Source organism: Perognathus longimembris, chromosome 3, assembly GCF_023159225.1.
Source record: "Perognathus longimembris pacificus isolate PPM17 chromosome 3, ASM2315922v1, whole genome shotgun sequence".
NCBI lineage: Eukaryota > Metazoa > Chordata > Mammalia > Rodentia > Heteromyidae > Perognathus > Perognathus longimembris.
Window position 1 is genome coordinate 106,986,670 of NC_063163.1, and position 26,183 is coordinate 107,012,852.

Consider the following 26,183-nt stretch of genomic DNA (forward strand, 5'->3'; position numbering starts at 1 on the left):
ATATCTTCTTCCTCTTCTTCTTTTGAGTCTCTCCTGACCATTCATCCTCTACAACTCAATTGTCAGTGGCTTTGATTCTGTCCCACTGAAGCCTCAACTTCTCAAGGCTCTGGGCCATGAAGCATCATTTATCTGAGCCAGCCTTCAGTGGTAAGGACCGAACACCTCCCACCTCTCCAAAGCCCTTAGAAGACAGATCAAAGACAGATGGGGCAGTGCCAGGGTAAACACACAGCCAAGTCTTTCCTGCTCCTGATAAATGTCCCTGGAGGCAAAGACAGGTCCCCTTGGGTGCCAACTCAGAGCCCCTGGCTCCCTCCTGTCCACCACAGAGCACAAGGACACAACCACCTCTACAAATCTCTTCCCTGTAGGACAGTGTTCGTGTTATCTTGGCTCATTCCTTCTCCAGGGATGAGGAGATTGTTTTAAACCTGCCGCCCCACCAGTTTAGTTCCTAGCTTCCAATGCCATTAAGTTTCATTATAACAAATAAACACCACAATGACATTTATAAGTTACCACTGAGCACAGAAGCACAAATATGAAGCAGATAAACTGCATTTGATCCAAATAATTACTGCAGGCAATATTGGGCTTAGCCTGAGCTGGCAGCCGGCTACTTAGTAATTTATTAGATTGCGTGAGGCAATGTTGCACGTTGAGTTTTTCATTATTGTGTCTCTTCCCCTCTCTGTGGCCTAAATAGGTTAGAGGCGTTTAATCAGTGCATGGCCAAACAAAGACAGACTTTGCTCAAGCAGATTTAGGGCTGGGAATGCCGTCCAAGTGTCCGGGAATGGCTGCTTCCCAAGCAACATCCATACTTGTGAGAGAAGAGAAAGCCTCAGCCAGCCAAGAAAGACTCCCTTCCCTCCGCTCCAGACAGGGGCCCTGTATAGTCCATGACAGAAATTGGACGGACGCCCCAGGATTCTTAGCCTGAGTTTTCTGCCATAGACCTTTTCCGTCAACCCTCCCCTTTCTCCACATACACACACATCATCATCATCATCATCATCATCGTGACCCTATGGCCCAGACCCCAGTCCCAGACCTCTCCTCCTGCAATGAATACAAGGAAGGAAGCAATCCACCAGCCAACTCTGCAAAACAAAGAAATTGCTAGGAGAGCTGGCTACCAGCGGCAGCCTCCCTGCCAAACCCAAACTCATAAAGTTTGATTCAAGGGGTTACAGTACCTCGTATTCAGCATCCCTCCTGCCCCATTCTCTCAGCCTTAGTAAATTACCCAATAAGCAGCAAGGACCTGTAGTTATTGTGCAGTTAAATGGTATTTGCCCAGTAAATCCTGAGCAGAGTACTAACGGTGATATACAGTAACTAATTAGGGACATGAATTCTCTCCCCAAGACGCCAAGTGTTACCAAATATTGCTGCATTTAGGGGAGGAGGTTTGAAAGCTGCTCTGTTCTCTCCAGTGAAGCCATGAGTATCTCTCTATTAAAAGAGCCGTGGGCTTCTCCAGTGGCACTCCAGCTAGAAGATAGAGATGTCCTGAGAGTCAAAAAGAAACAGGCCACATGCTGCGTCCCCCAAGATGGCAGCCGGCCACTGCTGCCTGAGCTGATGCCCCAGGAGACAAGCCCAGCTAGACACCAGCTGGTCCTCCCTGGGTTGTCTCAGAACAAATAGGGGATTCGACACCACTATGACTGCTGCAAAGACCCATGGCTCCCACAGTGCTGGCAATGGAAGTCATTATTTACCAAGCCCAGAACTGGGCTGAGAAAGCTGTTGCAAAGGCTCGGGCTTTTATAAGAAGCATGCCAAGCTAGAGTTACAAACAACTACTGTGTCAAATGCCCATGGCTACTAACTGTAATCCTAGCTACTCAAGAAACTGAGATCTGAGGATCATGGTTCAAAGCCTGCCCAGGCAGATAAGTCCATGAGTCTCTTATCTGCAATTAACCTGTATAAAGTTGGAAGTGGAGGTATGGCTCAAGTGATAGGGCACCAGCCATGGGTAAAAAGCTAAGGTAGGGTGCCTTGGTGCTGAGTTTAAGCCCTATCTCTCTCTCTCCCTCTCTCTGTCTCTCTCTCTCTCACACACACATACACACACACACACACACACACACACACACACACAGCCATTGATCCACCTGGGTGCTTAAACTCTTGCTCAAGGAGCTCATCTCAGCTCCAAAGGTACTGTGAGAATATCAGAGCCTTCTGTGATCTATAATGGGGTAGAGGATCTACATGGAATGCATGAAGCAAATACCCCATTAGCATCATATCTGCTTTTGGTATATTCATAGGAGTAGTTAACCAGGCCACTACCCAGATCCCACACCCTCTGCTGATCTAGGAATATTGTATTAACGAAAACCAGAATAGGAGTTCAGTGGTTCAAATCCAAAGTCATTCCCCACAATGACCTCCTTAACCTCTCCGAGCTTCCATTTTCTCATCCATAAAACAGAAAGGTTTTCCCCCTTCAGGACTGCTGTGAAAATGGCCAGCCTGCAAGTAGCTGAGGCTATGCCTTAAGAGTCTCTCCCTGCCTGTTACATTCTTCCTGTGGAAAACCATCTTCTGTGATGCCTGGGCTAAGTGAACTAGCCTGAGCCTCCTGAGAACATAGAAAACTTTTCCTCCCATCCTGGAGGCCCCCCAGGAAAATACACACACACACACACACACACACACACACACACACACACACACACGTCTCTTTCTCCAGCACAAAGCTTCCTTTACAAGCAGTTCTACTTCACTGAGGTGTGCCAGTTGTTCCCACTCACAATCCTAGCCACTCAGATCAGGAGAATGTCATTGTGAGGCCAGCTCTGCCAGAAAAGAAATCTACTAGATTCCATCTCCGAAATAGCCAGCAAAAAAAAAAAAAAAGCATGCCGATGGCTCAAGTGGTTGAGCAATAACTGGGCTAGGAAGCTGAATAAATGTGAAACCAACCCCAAGTTCAGACCCCAGTACTTCCAAAAGGGGCAAATCAAAAATAATTTTAAAACAAATTCCACTTCAAATCTTACGTAGTTAGGAATCTTTTTGCGCCAATGACCACTTGGGATATTTACAACATCTTTCACGGACCAAACAAAGTTGTCAAGACAGGCTGATGGTCTCAGACTGCCAATAAGAAGCATATAAAAAGTGTATGTATCTGTCCATCATATACTTTCCTGGGTATTCAGAGACCTTCCCCCACCCCTACTCAGTCATTGCAAGTTAGTTCTGTCCTCTTTGTTTCTGTATTCTTGGATTGATACAAATAATACAGCCCTACCCGGGGGCCCCTATTTGGAGGTAACAAAAGATGCAGAATGAGTTAGAAAAACGGAATCAAGCAGGGTTATTTAGAATGGAACTCTAGACTCTGAGCCATCCATTCAAGTCCCCTCATCAGAACTGATCATCAAACCTTCTCCACAGAGGACGATGAGGGTGGATGAAGTGAAGTAATATGTGTGTATAAAGTGCTTTTTGGAGTATAAAGTGTATACACGAGTTAGTTGTGGTTAATATCCCAAACCAAGCAGAAGCCTGGGTGCAGAATCCCAGGGCAGTGAGAAGAATCACTTTTTTTTTAATTAGGACACATATATAGTCAGCTCTCAATTATCTGTTGGCAAATTGTCCCCATTCTTGGCAAATGCTATCACCAAGATTGCTTAATGAAGTCCTCTGTTAACATTTCACAGCTTCTTATTCTGCTCTTATTTGCATGAGGGCCCAAAGGGAGTAAAAGTCCTTTAAAGACAAAATCAGTTAATATCCTTATACTCTCGTAGGGAAGGTGTGAGCCAGAAAGACAGCAAGAAGGAGGGTGAGAGTGTGGCTGACACTACCTTTGGACCAGTACCAGCTAAGTGGGAGATAGAGAGGGAGCTTCTTCATTAGGTGATGTGGTTTTATCTCTCTTTTTTTTTAATTTTGCAAGTATTACACATTCCCAGAACATCAAATACATCCATATTCAAATAGGAATACCAAAATGCATTCCAAAGTCAAATATAAATGTGGCTTGGGATTATTCATGAGTGTGAGTTGTCTGTCATGTTGGATTCCTCACACCCTTGCTCCTCTCCATTAACAAAGATAATTAAGGTTGGATTGTATTTAGGCTTCAAGAGGGGAGGACATTCCGGACATCACCAACATGGCTTACTTCCAATCGGGAGCACCCCCTGTGGCCATAAAAAGGTTCTTTCTAAGTACCAGGATTCAGCTGTGGTCCTCAATGCACGGTTAGTGATGCAGGGGCAAGAGGACTTCACATTCAAGGCCAACCTGCATCACAGGAACCTCATCATAGTGTCACAGTCCTGGGACCTTGTCCTACCTGTCAGTAGGACGCATCCAAGTTGCCCTTAGTGGACCACCTGCAAGCCAGGAAAAGTCTACCAGACCCTCTGAACAGCCCCGAGCACTGCACAGAGAGATCGTGTTAGTCCACTGCAGGGAGACAACAGCAGGACTCTGTCTTCCAGCTTTACTTCCAGCTCTGCCTCCACCCAATTCCTACTTTGGGGTTTCCTGGGAGATTTCAATGACAGAAGCATTGTGTAAGGCTTATAAGAGAGTATGGAAACTACTGACTTTGTGCGTTCGGTGTGTCCAAGGTACACTGAGAACAAGACAGCAGCATGATCATGAACACACAGTGTGAAGAACCCAAATAAGCCAGATGCCGGTGGTTCACACCTGTAATCCTAGCTTCTTGGGAGGCTGAAATCTGAGGATCCCAGTTCCTAGCCAGTTCAGCAGGAACTATGAGATTCCTATCTCCCAGAAACCATCAAAAAGCCATAAATGAAGACATGACTCAACTGGCAGAGTGCTAGCCTTGAGAGAAAATACTAAGGGACAGTGCCCAGGCCTTACATTCAAGTCCCAATACCAACACATGTGCATGCGTGCACACACAAAGCCAAACAAGAAAGATCCCATGCCCTGAGCCCCGTGCTCTTGCACACTGCAGGCCTCAGGAACCACCTACAGCAGCACCTCAGCAAGCTGTGTGCCCTGGCCCAGCACACACTCACTGTCCCAGAATCTGATGGGGCCCAGAAGCTGTATTTTTAGCCAGGAATTCTTCTTATGTACATGGAAGTTTAGGATCATTGTGACTGGCAAGGCCCCTAGCAGCATAAAATAATTATTTTAGGATGTTTGCTTTTTTTAATAATAATATTTAGGACATAGATCTTCCCCCAAACAGACCAAGAGTCCTTGAGAGATTTCCTTTTACTTCCTGCTGCTTTGCTTTTATTACTTTCAGCTGCTCAAATAAGACTTTGGATAAATTAGACCGTAGATTATTAGGATTGGGAGGAAGGGGCCTGGCTGATGAACTCATTGTCTAGACCCTGCATTTTGTAGATGAGCAGTCTGAGCTCAGGGAAGAGCAGAGTCAGGCCCAGGGCACAGAGCTAAGAGATGGCAAAAGCTGGTCTCCACATTGGTCTCTTCTGGGCCAGGGCACTCAGGGCTAGGTCCCAGCTGTGTCTGCCCTGTAGGCTTTAGAAAAGTGAGTGAAAGATGCTGGATGTGGTGGGGTCAGCTAATCCATGCCTATCCCAGTGATGTCCAAGCCAAAGCTCTGCAGGGAGCAACTATGGACAGGCTCTGGGACCATGGCTGGAGACTTCAGCTCCCTCTGGGGTAACGACATAGATCCTTGCCTATAGTCCCTTTACTATTTGTTAGCACCACTTCCTCTTGTGCCCCTTTCCTTCCCTGGGTGACGGTTTCTGCATGCACATTTTAGACCTCGAGTCAGCAGAACCTACACCGCAGAGGGCAAGAATGGCTCAGTCTGAGTCCCATAGCCAGCCAGTAGCAGGCCCGAACAATACCTAGGCCTGCTGCCTGGTTGCTTGGGGTCTCCCCTCTGTACGCTCTTGCCACCTCTGAGCCACTCTGTCCATCCCTGTGGCCATCCAGGTGACCCGGGGCAGGGATGGATGAGTGCCTTCGTGGGCACAGAGGAGGCCAGCATTTACGGCAGCACTTATCAGCGTCTCCTTGGCACCCAGGCCCCAGCTGGATCGATGGTGGAGTCCCTCTTCTGCTGTTAATGAGCCCAGCGCAGGCTCTGGCTAGGGCTGTGAAGCTGATTAGCAGCAAGCAAAGGATTTATAGTGACTTTGGACTCACCCTGCCTCGGCCAGTCCGATTGCTCTTCATTAAAGACCCATGCTGTCCAGGATGACCTTGGCAGATTGTGTGTCCTGGAGAAAGAAGTGTGAAGCTGGGACAGTCACGGGCTGGCTGGGCTGCACCAGCACAGGTGAGGGATAATGAGAGTGGGAAAATGAACCTCAGACATTCTGCCCCTTCATCTGGCCCTGGGAAGAACAGTCTAGCTCTCCTACACACTCCCAACAAAATGCAAGTTCTGTTTCTGGAACACCCATGATAGGGTAAGCTTCTCCTACCCCCTGGGCATGGCAATCAAGTTACCACTGGCTGCGAATGATTGGGATTGAGGCATTTCTGAGTCTTTCTCCCAGCTAAGGCCTAGGAGAAGTAGATGATGGAGAAAAGATCCCATCTCCAGCCAAAGCAGGAGGTTCACACCTGGGTGGTTCACTCAGCTACTCAAGAGGCAGAGGAAGGAGGCTATTAAGTTCTAGGCCAGCCCATGTCAATTGAGCAAGATCCTAACTCAAAGACAAAACGAATCAAGGTATAGTAAAGCACATGTCTAGCAAGAATCCTTAGGTTCAACATCCAGTGAAGAAGGAGGAAAAGGAGGAGGAGGAGAAGGAGGAGGAGGAGAGGAGGAGGAGGAGGAGGAGGAGGAGGAGGAGGAGGAGGAGGAGGAGGAGGAGGAGGAGGAGGAAGAAGAAAGACAGACAGACAGGAAGACAGAAGGAAGGAAGGAACGGGAAGGAAGGAAGGAAGGAAGGAAGGAAGGAAGGAAGGAACGAAGGAAGGAAGGAAGGAAGGAAGGAAGGAAGGAAGGAAGGAAGGAAGGAAGGAAGGAAGGAAGGAAGGAAGGAAGGGAGGGAGGGAGGGAGGGAGGGAGGGAGGGAGGAAGGGAGGGAGGGAGGAAGGGAGGGAGGAAGGGAGGAAAGAAAGAAAGAAAGAAAGAAAGAAAGAAAGAAAGAAAGAAAGAAAAAGAAAGAAAGAAAGAAAGAAAGAAAGAAAAGAAAGAAAGAAAGAGAAAGGAAAGGAAAGGAAAAAATTATCCTGTTAACTAGCCCTGCCTAATTTTTCTGGCCTCTCTGTTTATATTTCCAATCCCAACCAACATAGGAAAAGGAATGTTAGGAGACTGTATGAACCTTGGTAAGAGTTAGATGTCCTATTCCAGACAGCTGCTCCTGACACTCCCACCTCAAATTAATCTTGACTCTCTTGGAGAGGCACACCAACACCTCTGCCTTTCCAAACATGAAGGGGAATTCTCAGGTCCACACCCAATGATGGGACAGGTAAGAACACTTCTCTTGCCTGGCCTAGAGTAAACACTCAGTAAATACAAATCATTCATGCCGCTTCTATGCTCCAAACCCAAGGACCAAACCCTACCTAGGAATTTTCTCCTGATGATTCTAGGCCCTTCTCCAGCAACACACCTCAGGACTCACTGCCTTGCCCGAGCCTAACTGTCCTCCTCAGACAGTGAATAACTCCATCATCCTCCACAGCAACTGCTTTTATGGTCCTCAACCCCATCAATTGCTATCAGTCCTACCCCAGAGCATGTAAATCTATTTTCTTCTTTGCACTGATGCAGCTTTAGCCAAGTCCTTATGACAGCAAAAAAATCTTCCTGAACCATCAACCTATCTTTGGTTGATCCTTCTCCATCTGTCCATCCTCCTCACAGTCATTAGAGCATTAAACGCATACTTCTCATGAAACACAGACTTTTTCCCATGGGAAATCCATACAGTCAAATCCTTATGTTCTTCTAGATGGCTTACATCTTTATCCATACACCCTGTGCCAATTGCATCGAGTTCATAGCGACAGCCGTCATGGAAGGCAAAGAAAAGGGCTCGGTGCACCTTGCATCCGATGTTCTATGGCCTTACCAACAGTGCTTGCAACCCTGACAGGGAAACAGATTCCCAGGGACAAAGCAGTTGTCCTAAGGACACACATCTGTAATGGCAAAAAAAAAAAAAAAAAAAACTAGCTAGCAAGTCTAGCCCGTGTAGGTTGAATGCTTTTATTTCCTATGCACACTCTGACTCCTATGTCTGTTCACCATTCTGTGGGAGCACACCCTCTTCCTATCCTGTCTTGCTTATATTCTCAAGCCATTGTGGAAGCCATCCCTGCTATGAATCCTTCCTGGAGACTCCATCTTCCCTCACTGTTAGCACCAGAGTCAACAGTGTAGAGCCCTTTATTCCAGCTCTAGGGGCATATGTGTGCTTCCTCCAGGCTCTAAGCCCCTTGTCAGCAGAAAGCATAGCAGCCTATCCTCTGCCGCCCGCCCCACACACACACCAGCGAGGTCTCCGAGACCACAGAGGTGGCTCCTGCCCCTGCCTGAGATCACCAGGGCCTTCCTGGGGCTGGCACAACCACCAGCACCCTTTCAGTCCTCCCCATATATAATCCGATGTGTTCGTTGGATGTCAATCCTTAGGCTAGTGCGTTCCCACAATCCCTTACCCTGAGCCCCTCCCCCTGCCCCAGTAGGTCCAGACATGGCATTCTGGGAGTTTCCTGGCCCTGTGCTGATCTGTAGGTGAACAACACAAGCCAACATTTGGGCCTCAAGATAAGATCTGAGACACCCTGCCTGTATTCCTTCCTGCCCCACCCGGCACTGTTCTTTTGTCACTGGGGGCCACTGAGCTGGCTTCTTCTCTTTCCCTTCCCCTTGTTTGCTGCTTCTCAGGACAGAGACGGCTTTCCTTAATCTCATAAGTGGCAATTTGCTGCACACTCCGGGCTGGAAGAAAGCTAGCGATAAATATCCAGAGTATGCGTATTCTTAAGCCTTCCTCAATTGGTCACTAATAGCAGAGCAGATGGTGACATTTGAGTCCTTTCTGCACGGCTGACCTGGCGCAGCAGGAGACTCTGAAATGGGCTGGGCCCGGCTGCCACCGCGAAGATAGGCGAGCTCCAATCTCTCACCTGCCTGGCTGAGACAAGTTTCTGGTAGCTCTGAGTTCAGATTTGCAAAGCTCTGGTCTCAGCTCCAGGACCCCTCATGACATGGGCAATCTGTTCCCGGTTTTAACAGTCTCAGGGCTGGAGACACGGCTCAACAGTAGAGTACCTGCCTCGCAAGTGCAAGGACTCGAATGCAAACCCTGTGGCACCAAATATAAATAAATAACCTCTCAGAAACAGTCCCAGGCTCAGAAGAGACTGGACATGGAGGAAGAGGAGGAAGAAGAGAAAGAGGAGGAGGGAGAGGAGGAGGAGGAGGAGGAGGAGGAGGAGGAGGAGGAGGAGGAGGAGGAGGAGGAGGAGGAGGAGGAGGAGGAGGAGGAGGAGGAGGAGGAGATGTCCTTTATGAGACACTTGACATGGCAGGATCACACACCCAGGCCTTCAGTGGGTATAGTAGATATCTGGTCTCCATTGTGCAGATAAGATGAGAATTTACTCCAGTATGCTGCTAATGATAGGTATGTAGTTTTTTCTCCTGGCCAGGATTGCCCCTATGGGCCTTGTTCTGTCCACGACTCTGACCCTGGCATTGATCATTGGTCAAGTCCCGCGAGCAGATAGCTGAGGGCATCACTCATTCTTTTGCTTGGAGATCTTCTTCTAGAAGATCCTTTCCTTCATATCCCCCTATCATGGCCCATTCCTCCTCCAGGGAATCTCTGTCTTTCCAACTCCCATGCACGAAGCAGGGCCTTTCTTAACCCACAGAATAGCTTTCTATGGCCTCTTCTTGAGACCTATCATTTGACACCCCATAATGGAATGACCTTCCAGGAAGACTCAGTAAATGCTGCTGAATATCCTGAACATTAAGGCAAAAGTGAGCAGGATTTCAGGTGATTTCCCTGACCCACAGCCATGATGGTGGGCACAGCTGTGTTCACAGAGTCAGGCTCCTTAGCATCACAAACAAGCACTCCTGGGTGACCCTGACTTTCTATTCAGGAGAGCTAAAGGCAATGGCTGCCTCCTCTGACCTGCTCCTGGGGCAAAGGCAATGACCCAATGACCTAAAAAAAAACCTCCCATTAGGCACCACCTCTTAAAGTTTCTACCAATTTACAATAAAACCACCATGAAAACTAAGCCTTTAGGGCTGGGAGTATGGCCTAGTGGCAAGAGTGCTTGCCTCCTACACATGAAGTTCTCAGTTCGATTCCCCAGCACCACATATATGGAAAACGGCCAGAGGGAGCGCTGTGGCTCAAGTTGCAGAGTGCTAGCCTTGAGGAAGAAGAGGCCAGGGAAGGTGCTCAGGCCCTGAGTCCAAGGCCCAGGACTGACAAAAAAAAAAAAAAAAAGACTAAGCCTTTAACAAGTGGACCTTGGGGGGATATTTAAGATCCAAACTGTAACATTCGGTTCTTCAGTTCATCTGGAAAATATGGGGAGTAGTGTCCAGAATGCATTGCAGGTGAAATGTGTGCATTCAAAGACCCAGATGGGGCATCCATTAGGTCTCACATGAGTAACTCAGTAATTTTTTTTTCCCTCCTGTCAAGCATGATTCCTTGAGATTCTGCCCTTTCCCTTTATTTCTCACTTTTCTCCTTCTGTGTGGTGTGCTCAGCACAATATTTGCCTGGTCAGTAGTTTACAATGCAAAAGCAATTTTCCTGCAGTGACCAGAGATCTCAGAAGACAAACTGGAGGAGGTGGAACTATAACCACACAGGAGCATTTAACAGAGGCACATTCGATGCTCACATACTGGTCCAGGCTCTGGGGATGTAGGCAGAAAAGACAGTCATGGACTGGGAATGTGGCTTAGTGGTAGAGTGTTTGCCTAGCATGCATGAAGCCTTGGGTTCATTCCTCAATACCACATAGACAGAAAAAGCCAGAAGTGACACTGTAGTTCAAGTGGTAGATGTATTGGCCTTGAGCAAAAGAAGCTCAGGGACAGTGCCCATGCCCTGGGTTCAAACCCCAGGACTGGGAAAGAATATAGAAAAGGCAGCTATGGCCTCTTCCTACAAGGAGATACATTCTGGTTCTTCATTTTCTTATGAACATGGGTAGATGCTCAATAAAGGCTCGGAGAAGTTGAGTAAGATATTTAATCTTGATTGTGAACTTGACTGGATTGGGGAGGAAGCACCTATGAGATTAATAAAGCAGCCAAGCACATTGGTGGCTCACACCTGTAATCCTAGCTTCTTAGGAGGCTGAAATCTGAAGATCGAAACTTAAAGCCAGCCCTGGCAAGAAGCCTGTGAAACTCTTATCTCCAGTTAATCACAGAAAAAGCTGGAAGTAGAACTGTGGCTCACATGGTAGAGTGCTATCCTTGTGCAAAAGGAGCTCAGGGATAGTGCCCCAGCTCAGAGTTCAAGCCCAAGTACTGGCAAAAAGAAATAATAATAAAGCATATGTCTGGATATGTTGAAGGTGTGTCCAGAGGTGATTAACTAAAGGGGAAGACATATCTTAATATGTGGGTGGCCTTGTAGCTTAGTCTGGGGCCTGGGATGCTTCTTGTCCCCCCTGATATCCTCCCCAAGCATAAGGGGCCAGGCAATGGTAACTTGAGCCTTCTGAAGAGCTACAGTATATCCTGGTCCTACTTTAAGTTGTTTACATGAGATATTTTGTCACAGTGGAAGAACCCTAGTGAGCAGCTAAGCTAGCAGATGGCCACTGGAGGGTGGCAGGTGAGAATGTGGAGAAGTGTCAACTAAAGAGCTCGTGTGAAAGAAAGGTAGAATATTCCCTGCTGAAGGCCTCAGGTATTATTCAGGGGTATCTTGGTCCTGATCTCAACTCCTGGTTCGGGAGAAACTTTCCAAAGCAGCATGCAGTTATGCACAGAATTCACTTGCATGGCTCTTTCCACCATCTGTGTTCATAGTCATGGCTGCCCTCCATAGCCTGGTTTCTATAATGACCACCCAGAATGGGCCCTTACCCCATGTCTCCTACCCACAGGTCCCCAAGGGTTCCTACTAATACCTCTGCTCCTTAGACCCAAAGCAAAAACAGGATGGGAGCGGAACAAATAGAAGTTAACACACACACACACACACACACACACACACACACACACACACACCTAATAAGGGACATTTCAAAGGACTCAGGCACCACTTCATTGAGGGCCTTCTCATTACAGCTCCTTCAGCTCCAGGCTGACAACTTGATAATTCTCTCTGATAGCACAATCTTGGCGGCTAGTGCAGCTGCCTTGACACTGTCCTTCTTGCAGGAAAGATTTCCAGATAAAAGAATGAGCTGTGAAATCACCATTAAGGCAGAGAGAAAGGGCTTACAGGAGTTCTCCCTCCCTCCCTCTTCTCCCTCTCCTCCTCCTACGACTGTCCCCCTTCCTTTTTTTCCTCCCCCTCCTCCTCTACTCCTGCTACTACTCCCCTCCTTTTCTCTCCCTCCTCTTCTTTCTCTCATCATATCCTCTCCTCCACCTCCTCCCTTCTTCCTCTTCCCCTTCTCCCACCTCTTGTCTGTCACCCTCTTCCTTCTCTCTCCAATTCTCTACTTCTCTCCTGCCCTCCTCTCTCTGCCCCTCTCTGTCTTCTCCTCACTCATCTCTTCCCTTCTTCTCTCTCTTGTTTTGCTGCCAGGAATAGTCTAATTACAGCAGAAAACTTGAAGAGACAGAGAAAAAAATTCCACTATACATAGCTGATTAAAATGTCCTATAAAATCTAATTTGTAAGGCTCAATTCAGAATTTAAAAAAGTATTACTTCCACAACTCAGGGCCAATTTGATTTTTAATGGGTCTCCTCAGAGAGGCAACCAGGCCCTCACCAGGCTGCAAACCAGCCACCTGCCTGCTGCTTTGACACCTGTGCGGGGCTGTTTCCTGCCCTGGGCTTGTACCACACTCTCCACTGCACACCCAGCTTCCCTCATCTCACGGGCCTCACTCGCTGCTGAGAGCTGGAGTCCACCTACAGTCCAAGTCTGGGCTTTGTGTTCCCTAGAAAGCCAGCAACCAATGTTGGGGATCTCAGCAGTTCTGGGTTGGACAGGAGAGGCTGTGGTAGCAACTGGTTCCATTTCCCTTCTTTGCATGTCAGTATCTTCAGGGTTGGGCAAGAGCAAGGACTAAAACACCAACAGATCCCAGCCAAGCCAGGCTCCGCCATTCTTTAACTGTGAGACCTTGAGCAGGTCACCCTGTCTCTCTGATCATGGGGTTTTTTTTTCCTTTAAAATGGGGTAGATGCCTACCCTGAAACATAGTTAGATGGATTGCAGGGGAAAGGAGGTCACGTAAAGCACTGGTGACCTCTTGTGCCATTGTCCATTCCAATGTGACCCTCCCAGGGACACGGATCACATCATCTCCTTGCTTCAGTTCCTGACTCCAACACAGACTGAGGTCACTTCATGGAGCATAGCCCAGCATGGGAGAATCTATCTTCAGAGCCAGGAAGCGTTAGATTCCCATCCCTCACCCCACCGCAGACAGCTCCCTGGGAAGTTCAGTGAATGATGTCCTCACTTCCGTCCCTCTGTAGTAATGTGACCATGCTTCCTGTGGGTGCTGTTTCCGTGAGGCACAGTAAGCACCCAGGAATGGAGAGAGATGAGCCAGTTCACCCCTGTTACATTGCCTCACCAACCTGTGTTTTGCTTCCTCTTCTGGAAAAGGGGGCTTTTGAAAAATGATGCCTAGTAATTTTAGGTTGTTTTAAGAATAAAACCAATATTAATGGGCTAATATTGTCTTGAGTACCTTAGAGAAGAACCTGGCGACTTGTACACATGGTGTGTTTGTGTAACAGAACATGAAGCGGTTGTGGCCATTGTTGTGCTACCTTGTTCAGAACAATGGATGGGACACGTAGACTTCTGGGAGGCTGAGCAGGGCCTGCTGCAGAAAAGGAAAGGGTAGTGGGAAAATAAATTATTACAACCACTCTGGACAGCAGTCTGGAGCTTCCTCAAGAAACTAAACATAGATCTTCCCTACAACCTACCCTTACTACTCCTGGTCATCTAACATAAAGACACTCACACACCCATGTTCATTCCTGCACTATTCACAATACACAAGCTATGGAAACAACCCAAGTGCCCTACAGTAGATGAGTGGATCCAAAAACAAAAAAATGTGGTACCTATACACAATAGATTTTTACACAGCCATTAGAAAGAAAAACATTATGTCATTATGGATGGACCTAGGACAAATCATGTTATGTAAAGTAAGCCAAGCTCAGAGAGACAAACGGTGCATATTTTCTCTCATTTGCAGAAGCTAGATCTAAAATACACTGGGCTGTGATGAATTATACAGGACTCTAGGCATTCCCACACAGTGAGACCAAAGGAGGATACTCATAGGAGAAGAACAGAAAGGTATAATAATACTTAGTTGCTTCTGATCATAGAAAATATTATTTATCAAAACGAACTCCAGGGAATGGAAACAAGAGGCTTTTCCTGTAAAGAATAAAAAAGGAAAGGAAAGAATAGGGAAAGGACATGGTAAAACACAGCCACCAGCTCTTACCACTCCACCCTTGGCCAATCTGATCCTTTGTATTTTCAGATTTAACTAAAATCACATGACTTTGCAAGCAAGAGGAGTTAGTCCCATGAGAAGAAGAGAGTGGCCCATTACTAAGCTGGCTGGGCGTGACCTGTGGAACCAGGAGAATGGCTGGCCCCTGGGTGGGATACAGACTGATTAGCAGAGGGGTTGAACTTGGGGGGTGGTCAACCTCTGAAAGCAAGAGAGAATGGTGGGGGTAGAAGACCCCTGGCAGGAAGAAAAGAACTCTGGGGGAAGTCCAGTCCCCAGGGCCAGCTCTGCTTCCAGAATGTGAGGAACGATCTTCAGGTACAGCTGCCTGCACTAACAGGCCATTGTGCTTCTCCCTTCCCTAGGTCAAGTCTACTCCTTCAGCCAGCAGCCCCAGGACCAGGTGGTGGTATCTGGACAGCCAGTAACGCTGCTGTGCGCCATTCCAGAGTACGATGGCTTCGTTCTGTGGATCAAAGATGGTTTGGCTCTGGGCGTAGGCCGCGATCTCTCCAGTGAGTACTTCCCAACTCCCCAGAATGGTCCAGTGCCTGACTCTGCCTTGTCTACCCATCTACTCCATCAGAAAACACCCTGTCCCATCTATGCAGACATTGAGGGTCAAAACTCCAGTCCTCATTGCAACTCTGTGGGCAATCAAGCTCGACAAGCCCTGAATCCAGAATCCCTAGCAGATAGGAGGCCATGGAACTTGGCAAACTGCAAGAAACCCCTCCATTCTGGTGATAAGTCTAATACCAAAGTCAAACATGATTCACTTAAAGTCTGATTTCTGGAAACCAAGTGTTCTTATTTCTGGACCCAAAATGCACATCCCCCTTTTACCAAGGTGTCATCCCATCCAACAAGAGAATCAAGTCAATGAAAGCTATCTTTTAAAAAGCCTAGTTAGCCTTAATGGTAACTTTTTTTTTTTTTTTGCCAGTCCTGGGCCTTGGACTCAGGGCCTGAGCACCATCCCTGGCTTCTTCCCGCTCAAGGCTAGCACTCTGCCACCTGAGCCACAGCGTCCCTTCTGGCCGTTTTCCGTATATGTGGTGCTGGGGAATCGAACCGAGAGCTTCATGTGTAGGAGGCAAGCACTCTTGCCACTAGGCCATATTCCCAGCCCCCTTAATGGTAACGTCTAAGAAAAGAAAAGACAAAACTAGACATCAGTGGCTCACACCTGTAATGCTATCTCTCAGGAGGCTAAGATCTGAGGAGGCTAGTTCAAAGCCACCCTGGGTAGGAAAGCCCATAAGACTTTTAGCCCCAATGAACTACCACCACAAAAAAAGGGGGAAAAAAGAAGGCTAAAAGTGGAGCTATGGAGCTGGGGTAGAGCACCAGATGTATGCAAAAAAGCCAAGGAACAGTGTGAGTCCTGAGTTGAAGCCCAAGTACAAAGAAAGAAAGAAAGAAAGAAAAAGAAAGAAAGAAAGAAGAAGAAAGAAAGAAAGAAAGAAAGAAAGAAAGAAAGAAAGAAAGAAAGAAAGAAAGAAGAAGAAAGAAGAAAGAAAGAAAGAAAGAAAGAAAGAAAGAAAGAAAGAAAGAAAGAAAGAAAGAAAGAAAGAAAGAAAGAAAGAAAGAAAGAAAGAAAGAAGAAAGAAAGAAAGAGAGAAAGAGAAAGAGAAGAGAAGGAAGGAAGGAAGGAAAGATAGACAGGAAGGAAGAAGGAAGGAAGGAAAGAAAGAAAGAAAGAAAGAAAGAAAGAAAGAAAGAAAGAAAGAAAGAAAGAAAGAAAGGAAGGAAGAAAGGAAGGAAGGAAGGAAAAGAAGGAAGGAAGGAAGGAAGAAGGAAGGAAGGAAGGAAGGAAGGAGAGAGAGAAAGAAAGAGGAAGGAAGGAAGGAGAGCAAGAAAGAAATAAGAAAGGAAGGACAGAGAAAGTAGAAAGGAGAGAAAGAAGAGAAATAATGAACAAAAGAATGAAAGGAAAAGGAACAAAGAAAAGATAAATGACAGGAAGGAGTCATAGTAAATTCCAAACCTATTCAGCCACCCAATGGCTACACTGAGCAGAGGGGGTAGGGCCCCCCACAGCTACCAGTGTCGGGCATGTGACCTTCCTGATCAGTGCCCATGTTGTGTCATTGGCTAAGTCCTATTCATGGCTACCACAAGCACAGCTAAGCACCTTTCCAAAGTACGCTCTCCTCTGGGAGAAAAAGGAATCTTTCTAGTCATTCACCCATTGGCCATCAATACTCAGCCCTGAGACAGATAGGTGCATGGCTATTTACTAGGCTTGCCACACACAGTAAAATTCAGAAGGACAGATCTGGGTGTTGTTCTCCCTGTGTTTGGGGAATGGCAGAGGGTGGCTCCATGAGAAATATATATATTCAGCTGAGAAGTGGTTTTTGCCTCGTTTCGTGGTATACAGATGCAGGAAAATAAAAAAATCGAAGTACACATAGGAACCTGATGACTGGGAAATTAATGTTTTAAAATGTGAGTTATATCTTGCCAAAAAAATTCATATTGAAACATTATAGCAATGGCCAATAGCAGTCAATGGGTTTGAATGCTACAGCTGGGCCGAGCATAGATAAAATACACAATAATATCTCCAAAATATACTGTGCTGCCCTAAAGCTTAAGTATTATGGGAACCAGCCAATTTCTAAGGCTCTGAACTCCCATACCCCGGAGAAACCGGAGAATGATACGACCTTTCCAAACGAGAATTGCTCGTATTCAGGATGGCTCTGAACCAGGCCCGGCACTGTTGCTCGATAAGCAGGCTGTGTGAGGTCCTGGGGGATGGTTTTTTTTAATGTTAGGTCATGGACAGGAGTCTTGTTAGATCCAAGGTGGCTAAGAAGAGGTCCTAGGACAAAGGATGGCTCATAGATGGCCATCACAGTGAGGGTAAGGCCCCCATTATCTGTTAGTCATGGGACTTGAACTCAGGGCATAGGTGCTGTCCCTGAGCTCTTTTACTCAAGGCTAGCTCTATCACTGTAACCCACAGTGCCACTTCCAGGTTTCTGGTGGTGATTAATTGGAGATAAGAGTCTCATAGACTTTCCTGCCCTGGCTGGCTTCAATCCATGATCCTCAGATCTCAGCCTAAGGAATGACTAGGATGACAGGCATGAGCCACTAACACCTGGCCTTAAGTGGTTTTCTGAGATCTCCAAACAGAGTCTGCTCAGTGCTAAAGGACAATGGGCTTGGATGCCCTGAGATCCACTTTCTTCCAACTTGATCTGGTTACAGAAAGAAGGTGCCAAGAAAAAAAAAAAAATAGGGTCAAACTCCTGAGAAATACTTACCCTGCATACCCCAGTTGTCCCCAAACAGCATTCTCATCATCATGACAGGTTCTCATGGGTTCAATAAATACTGCTCACTTTCCTCACAAAGAAGGGAAAGAAGTCTGTTCACCTGGAGAAAGCTTAATGCCACGGAAATTTTCCTACAGGGAAACTGAGGCTTCGTGTGCAGGGCCTCTGCCACCTGCACCTCTGTCTTCCATTTGCACAGGGTCACCCCATTCGGTCCACTGAGAATGATATCCTGGTTGCAGACCTAAGGTCCTCTACCAAGGCCGGAAACACTGAAAACAGTGATTTATAAACACAAGAATGGAAACACTTTTTTTTATTTTAAGTGATTTATAAACACCTTCCCTCACGTGGCTAGAACATAGACTATTTCCCTAAGAGGCTCAAGTTCTTCTCAGATATTATCTCATACATTTACAACTGTCCAGAGGGAATAAAGGAGTCCCTCCCCTTTTTTGGGGGGGGCAGGGAAACCGAGTCACAGTTGATAAAGAAATTAATTCAATGGTATTGTAATGAGGTCCGGGGTGGGGAGAATCCCCCATCCCTCCAAGAGTCCACCACTCAGAGACAGTCTCAAGTAAAAAGATGAATTTATTGGGGAAGTACCAGATGGACCAGTCCCAGGTTTCAGAAAAACATATAACACAAAACAGGATAGCGGCACAGATACTTACTTCCAGAAGATTTCTAAGTACCAACAAACCAATTCAGCTCCAGTGGAGAGCTGAATTGGGACTCCATGGGGACGAGACGCCATATGTGAACACATGGCATGGCCTAATGGCGCCTGAGCTGGCCTGCCCCTAAATAGAGTCAGGTCAGGGGGCTGGGTCACAGGAAGCTCCCAGTCCCAAGCAGTTGGCTGACAGGTTCAGTAACCTATAGGCCATGTGCCCACCCCTGTCTCTTGGGATTTAGGAACTCCCTGGGGATGGGCCTTTCCTTCCTGTAGAAATCCAGGCACACCCATCAAGACAAGGTGCTAGAAATACCATATGGTCAAGCTTACCACATGGCCAACATGGCACTGGCCAGATCTGACCTCCATATTACAGTATAACCAATCCCAGTGCAGAAAACCCTCTTGGCTAGCCCCAAAGGACCACCTACCCTGTCTGCTGTCCCTTCCAAAGATGGAACCCTCCACCATACCTCTCTGTGTTTTATTTAAGTTAGCATTTATATACTACTCATTGTGAGCCAGGCATTTTACATAGACTGCCCTATTGAATCTTTGCCCATAGAAGGCTAGCGATGTGCCCATTATTCTTATAAGGAAACCAAGTCACGAAAAAGTTAGAGTACCTCACCCAAGACAGCCCAAGACAACAGACTGAGGAAATATACCTAACCTAGGCAATGTGGCTGAGCACCCAGAGTGCACAGTTTGACCTCCTCTGCAGATAGAAAGTAGTGATTCTGTAGAAGGAGCTAAAAGTTCCTCAGAATCTATTGCATCTGAATATGTTTTGCAAAGATGCTGCCAATCCTTGGGATAGCATCGCAGCTCGACACCTAATTAGGCAAATACAAACAAACCCATCACTGATGTTTTCAGCAACTCATGAGAGAGAAATCCTGCTGCTGATCACTTGCAAGACAACAAAAACACCAGCTCCAGCCAAGATGCCTGCAGGAGATCAGAGACTAATCACAGGACAGCGGGATCCAGAGGCTGGGCTGGAGGGGCCCAGGCAGTGAGCCAGCTGCATTGAAGGCAGTGGGGAGGGGCGGGGGAGAGAGATTGCATAGGAATCCCACCTTTGCCCCTTGCCTGGACCAGCTCCTCCGGCCTCACCCACCTGGGCTCCTTTCCTTTACCACTAGAGGGCAGGAGGATGGGTAATGAGGCAGGAAATCCCCTGGTGGGGTAGGGGTGGAGCATAGGAAAAGCTGATGTGTGTGCTTTTCTGGCTCCACTATGGAGGGCAGGGCCCTGTGATAGCATGGTGAGGACAATGGTAGCCATGAAAGGCTCGGCTGCATGGGAAGCCCACAGAGCATGCTGGGAGGCCTGATGGAGGATGGCAGCTACCTATCTCCCTGATGCAGCCCATTTCCAAGAAACCTGTCCTATCTCTGGGCCCTAGGCTTATGCAAATGAAATGGTCTTAGAGCCCACCTGGTCTTGTCTTTCATCCAGTATAGAAATTACCTCTGGGGACCTCACAACCCTCTATGGTTAGCCCAGATCCTTCCTTGATAACACAAATACTTAAGAAAATTTCACAAGTATTCCTTCTGGGAAAGCTGCCTGTGAACACATCTGACCTATACCAAGAGATTGGGAAATCTTTGCAGAGAGTGCCTGCAAGGCCTCTTCTTTGGCCTCTGTTTAGGTCTGTCTCTGTTTCTGACTTGCTTAAGCTCGTGTCTCCTCTTCAGACTGAATGTGTCCACTCCTCACCTCCTATAGCTCATTCCAAGAACTGTCACTTGTCCCAACAAAGGTCCTTCAAAAGCAGAGTCATTTAGGGCTACCAGACACAAGTGGAAGCACAGGAGAGGGGAACCCGGGCAGGGAGGGAATGGGGGAGTCTATCTGTAAATCCCATGGTGAAAAGACCGTTGGGGTGAGGGGACAGATGGAAAATGTATCTTGCCTGGATAAACTAAGGAGAGTTAGAGCCTACCATCCAGGAGAGAAAGAAACAGCCCAGCCTGGCCAGCCGTGACTTAAGTCGGCATTTATATTCCACTCCACAGGGCAGCAGGAAAGCTGATTAATGATTTATCAACCTCAAACTTTTATTTATCTATTATTCATTGCCAGTGGTAGAAGGGGCCCCAAATTCCTAAGTGTCCTGAGAGCCTCCTAAGTGGTTAATCAGGCCCTGGGGTTTGGGGGATGGGGAAGCAAAATGACTAGAAAGGGACTACTATGGTTTGAAGTGTCCAGCAGTCCTAAGACACTGATAAGCTAGGCCTGGATTTCTACTTCCTGTCCATCGGAAGACAAAACTTTGCACCAAAAGTTGCTTTTGATCTTTTTCCAAGCATTTCATATTTTCCTTCCTTTTCTCTGTTACTCTGGTTGCTCATGAGTCTGTCTGTGTCTCTTTCTGTGTGTTTCTGTCTCTGTACCTCTCTCTGTCTCTTTTTCTCCCCATTTATGAGAATCCTGTATTAGGTATGCATTAGTAGACCACAATATTAAGCATACCACTTCCCAGAGTAACAACCCAGCTGGATCTGCCCATACTTACCATTTTCATCTCTTTTGTAGCCTTTATTACCTAATACTCGCCTCTCTGATTCTCCTAAACCCAAACCAACAACATATGCATGTCACACACACACACACACACACACACACACACACACACACACACGCGCGCGCACGCGCACGCACGCACACACACATGCATACTGCCCTGGGAAAGTCTTGCTATTGTGTTCCTTGCACTGAGCACACCTCCCACTGTGCCCGCTGCACCTGTCTCTCTACTTCTGCCCTAGTATAGAGAGAAGCTTAAACTTACCCTCTCCCTTCTAAAGATGTGACAATTTTAGTCTGAAATAAACTTGCAATCGATGACAGACGGCCAGGGGGAAAGCCATGCACATTTATTCATATGCAAAAACATGGAAGCTCCTTGAGACTCAAAATAAAAAGAGAAAACAAGTGGTGGCTCGTGCCTGTAACCCCTCAGTAGGTAGAATTCAGGAGGATTGTGGTGTGAGGCCAGCCTAGGTAAAAAGCTAATATACACCCAACTAGTAAGCCAGGCATGATGGTCTACCCCTGCAGTCCTAGCTATGCAGAAGACCTAAGTCAGAGGATAACAGTCCAACTCCAACCACCCATGGGCAAAAGTACAAGACCTTCACTGAAAAATTAAGTAAAGCAAAAGGCTGGGATCAGGCTGGGTGTTACAATCCTAGCTACTCAGGAGGCTGAGATCTGAGGATCAAGGTTCAAAGCCAGACTCGGCAGACAGATCTAAGAGACTCTGATCTCCAATTAACCACAAAGAAATTCCACAAGTAGAGCTGTGGCTCAAGTGGTAGAGCACCTCCCTTGAGTGATAAAGCTAAGGGAAAGTGCCCAGGCTCTGGGTTCAAGCACCGGCACTCTCCCCTAAAATAATCCACTGAACTTATAGTGCAAAATGATAGAATACCTGCCACACAAGCCCAAGGCCCTGAGTTCAAACACTAGTACCACCAAAATCAACAAACAAACAGTATCAAACAAAAACCCAGACAGCTGGAACTTCAATAGCAAGCAGGGACTCTGGGCTGTTAGTGAAGAGAGTACTACAAGTTAGGGAAGAAATCACTCTAAGGACCAAGACTGGCTTGCTACACAGATAAAGATCATCTGGTGTTCCAAGTACAGGCCAAGTGTCAGACTCTCCATCTCTTTCTGGAAAAGACTTTCCACTTAAAAAGGGGGAAGGGGGGCAGGGAAGAGGAAGGGGGAGAGGGGACCAGAAGCTCTGCCCACATCTGCTGCGTTCTTGACTATGCTTTGCTTTTGCATAGTGCAGCTTTTAGGAACCATTTTCTCCAGGGTCTGTGACACTGACGAATAGCCACTGAGAAATAAGCTGACAAAGATCTCCTCACCCACCTGCTGTCTTCCTCCACAGGCTACCCTCAGTACCTGGTGGTGGGAAACCACCTGTCAGGAGAGCATCACCTGAAGATCCTGAGGGCAGAGCTGCAGGATGATGCTGTGTACGAGTGCCAGGCCATCCAGGCCGCCATCCGGTCCCGCCCTGCACGCCTCACTGTCCTGGGTAAGAGCTGCATGCACAAAGGGTCATAAATGCTCAGGGAAACACCAGGGCTCCACTCCAGGAGGCTCCTTCCCACTGGGCAGGGAGGCTAATGCCAGCTTCTGTATACTCTACAATGTGAAGAGAGCCAGGTACAAGAGAGGGTGTGGCCATGAGCTGTACACCCTTTCTTCCTAAGCCCTCTTCTCTCCTTCCACTTCAGAGTCAGCCTGGAGCTTGATTTCCCCCTGTGACTTGTATCCATGGGAAATCAGCAATGCTAGTTCCTGCCCCACACCAGTGGCGACTGGCAATTCTGGTTTTGCAGTCCATTTAAGGAAGTCAGGCTCTTTTTCCAATCCTACCCTTGCTTCCCCCCCCACCCCACATGTCCCTGGACAGCTCTCCTGAAAAGGTCCATCTGCCCTCTTTGGGGCAGGCCTGCCTGAGGACTGGGGAGGGAATGGGCTTACTTGGTGGCCCCTCAATATCCATGGTTTTGCTGTAGAGCTCAGTCCTGGTTGTCTCCCTCCTCTGTCTAGCCAGATGTTCTGGAGAATCGAGACTGCAGAGCAGAGAAGCAGGCCTTGCACAAAAGTTATAATAGCTCCCATTTGCAAAGCAGCTTGAAGCAACCCTCCTAGCTCTGTTGCTCACTTTGTCTCCGCTGTTTCTGGGCCACTTGTGGGGGTCAGAAATTGTAACCTGAAGTGAGAAACTGAGGCTCAAAGAAGCAGAGGACCTGGCCCAGGTCTCCCAACCAGAGTTCATTGCACTATCTCCCCAGCCTCCTTCTGGATGCATCTCTGCCAAGCATGTGTGGCTTGGAACAGAGACAGGCAGGAGAGAGAAGCCCAGCTGCCCAGGCTGGGCAGCTGCTGTGGAGCTCTGACGATGGGGTCAGCAGCTGGGGTGCTGCCTCATGGCCTGGCAGATAAGACGCATGGCTGCTCGGAAATGAAATATTTAAGAGCACGTCAGGTTATCTTCAGATCTACACAGCCAAACACACAGGGCAGATGATTCTAAGCACGCAGTAGACAGGCCCCAGAGGACCACTTACCAGAGCCGGGCTGAGACAGGGAGGAGAGCCAGGCCATGCTCACCAACCTCCTCTGGCCTGCAAGGAGAGAGATGGGAAATGAACTGTCCAGCAGGATAAATAGGCTGAATGACTGAGCTGGAGGTGGGCCTTCAGAGGTGTGACCACTGTAAAAGGGGTCCACAGCCACACACACACCCCAAGTGAGACAGCGATTCTATGGGAGGTTGAAAGAGAGAGAGGGGGCCGGGAGACTTGGAATTTTTGTTTCCTTTCTTTCCCTTTCTTTCTCTCCTTTTTTGTGTGTTTGTTTGCTTGATCATGGGTCTTGAATTCAGGAACTTGGGCACTGTCCCTGAGCTTTATACTCACAGTTAGCTCCCTACCACTTTGAGCTACATCTTCACTTCCAGTTTGGGGTGATTAATTGGAGATAAGAGACTCAGACTTTCCTGTCCTGGCTGGCTTTGAACCATGATCCTCAGTTCTTAGCCTCTAGAGTAGCTAGGATTACAGGCATGATCCACCAGAGCCCCACCACTGTCTATTTTGTTTTGTTCTCTCTCTCTCTCTCTCTCCCTCTCTCTCTGTCTCTCTCTGTCTCTGTCTCTCTCTGTCTCTTTCTCTCTCTCTCTCTCTCTCTCTCTGATTTGAGGATTGCAAACTTCCAGAATGCATTTGCTAAGCAAAACTGTGGGATCCTCATCTTTCAAAGAGACACCTCCCAGAGAGGAGCAGAGGATGCTGGGAAGAGGAAAAGTGAAGTGTTGTCCATTTGCCTGACTTGATGCAGAAGCTAAAATCAATGCAGACTCATCTTGTCCTTAAGGTGTGTCGACCTCACTAGTTAGACCTGGCCACTCAGCCTGTCTCTCCACTGCTATCTCAATCAGACAACAAAGCCCAATGTATTAAAAGTCCAAATGACTCCTGGTGTCTTACAGATAAGCAAAGGGAGAGACTCAGAGAGGCAAAGGCAATCGCAGGAGGTCACACAGCTTAATTAACATTTAAAAGCAACTCTACATTTTCTAGCTCCAAGCCAAGGGGCCTTTGTGCAATCTCCTGGTCCCAAATGCCAGTAGAATGTCATCTGTCCAGCTTGTGAGGAGCTAGGCTTCTCAGAGCGGAGCCTTGGGATCCTGGGTCACATCTAGAAGCCGTTTGTTCCCCTTCCCTTTCCACAGGAGACTGGCTTGGCACTACCTCTGGGGACACAGCTGGGTTTAGGGGTGGGTGGGAGTCAGGTGATCAGCTGAAGGAGGGGTGACTTTACAGATCCCACCAGGGTCTCCTCAGTATAACCATTTTTTTCTTTTCTTTGTTTTTCTTTTTGTCAGTCCTGGGACTTGAACTCAGGGCCTGGGCACTGTCCCTAAGCCTGTTCATGTTCAAAGCTAGCACTCTACCACTTGAGCCACAGTACCACTTCCTGCTTTTTTTGCTCTGAGTAGTTTATTGGAGATAAGAGTCCCACTGACTTTTCTCCCCAGGCTAGCTTCAAACAGTGATCCTCAGATCTCCTCCAGAGTAGCTAGCATTACAGGCATGAGCCACCAGCGCCCGGCTCCCCTCAGTATATGAGCAGGCAGGCATCTTGTCTATCAAACTTTTCTAAGCATACTGAACCAGAGCAAGAAGATACCTAGGCATTGCAACCCTAACTTCTTGAGGCTTCCTAGATCTCCATCCTCAGCCATTCCTTTAAGATCCCATCAACCCAACCCAGGTGGTCCCATGGGTGCAGCCCAGTCCAGCAGATCCTCCCCCACCACCCCCAGGGGTCCTGCAGGGCCAATGAGTGAGGCCACCCAACCCACTGAAAAGGGAGCCCTGCTCTGGAGTCAGTGACTGGACAGAATGGCTATTTAGCAGAAGGGAGAGAGGTGGTTATACGCACCCTAGCCCAGCTGCCTTCCTTCCCAACCAAGACCCCATCTGCTCTGCTGTGACATCTCAGCCCTGGAAAATATCCCAGCCACTTCCCTGAGGGGAGCTGCCTTCCCAGGAATGAGAGCACTTCCTAATTTAGTCTGTATTTGCTTGAGATAGATTTTTAATTAAATAAAGTAAGAGCCTGATTAGAACCTGCAGAAGATGTGAGAGCCGAATCAGATGGTATTCCGACAAAATTGCAAAGCAAACACTTTGGCTGGAACAGAGGGAGGCCTCGGGGGGTCTTCCATCAAAGCACCAAGTGAGGAGGGCAAATACGAGAGATTATATAGCCAACAGATGTGCGTTGTTAAAATATGCATCTGCCAGCAGCAGGCTGGGAGAAGCCAGAGGGCCGGGTCTCCGAGCCTGGCCAGCTCCGGGGAGGGAGTGGGGACCCGCCCGGCAGCCAAGCCTAGAGTCACAGACACATTAATTAGCATTGTGTTTTCAGCTCTCAGATGCAATCAGGCAAGGAACAACTTTGAACAGAGCATTTGTGACCCCGGGGAGACAGAGGGAGGAGCTGGAAAATGAGGGAAAGATGGCTGG

At 47.7% G+C, this 26,183-nt stretch overlaps 1 protein-coding gene across 2 annotated transcripts in view; it reads left to right on the plus strand.

Moving 5' to 3' along the window:
- The window catches only part of Kirrel3 (kirre like nephrin family adhesion molecule 3), a 555,543-nt gene that overhangs the window by 456,418 nt on the left and 72,942 nt on the right, over positions 1-26,183 (plus strand). For both annotated transcript variants that reach the window (XM_048343661.1, XM_048343662.1), the window contains exons 3-4: positions 15,000-15,149; positions 22,526-22,675. In XM_048343661.1, the coding sequence (XP_048199618.1) occupies positions 15,000-15,149; positions 22,526-22,675 (300 nt within the window). The remainder of the gene's footprint in view (positions 1-14,999; positions 15,150-22,525; positions 22,676-26,183) is intronic.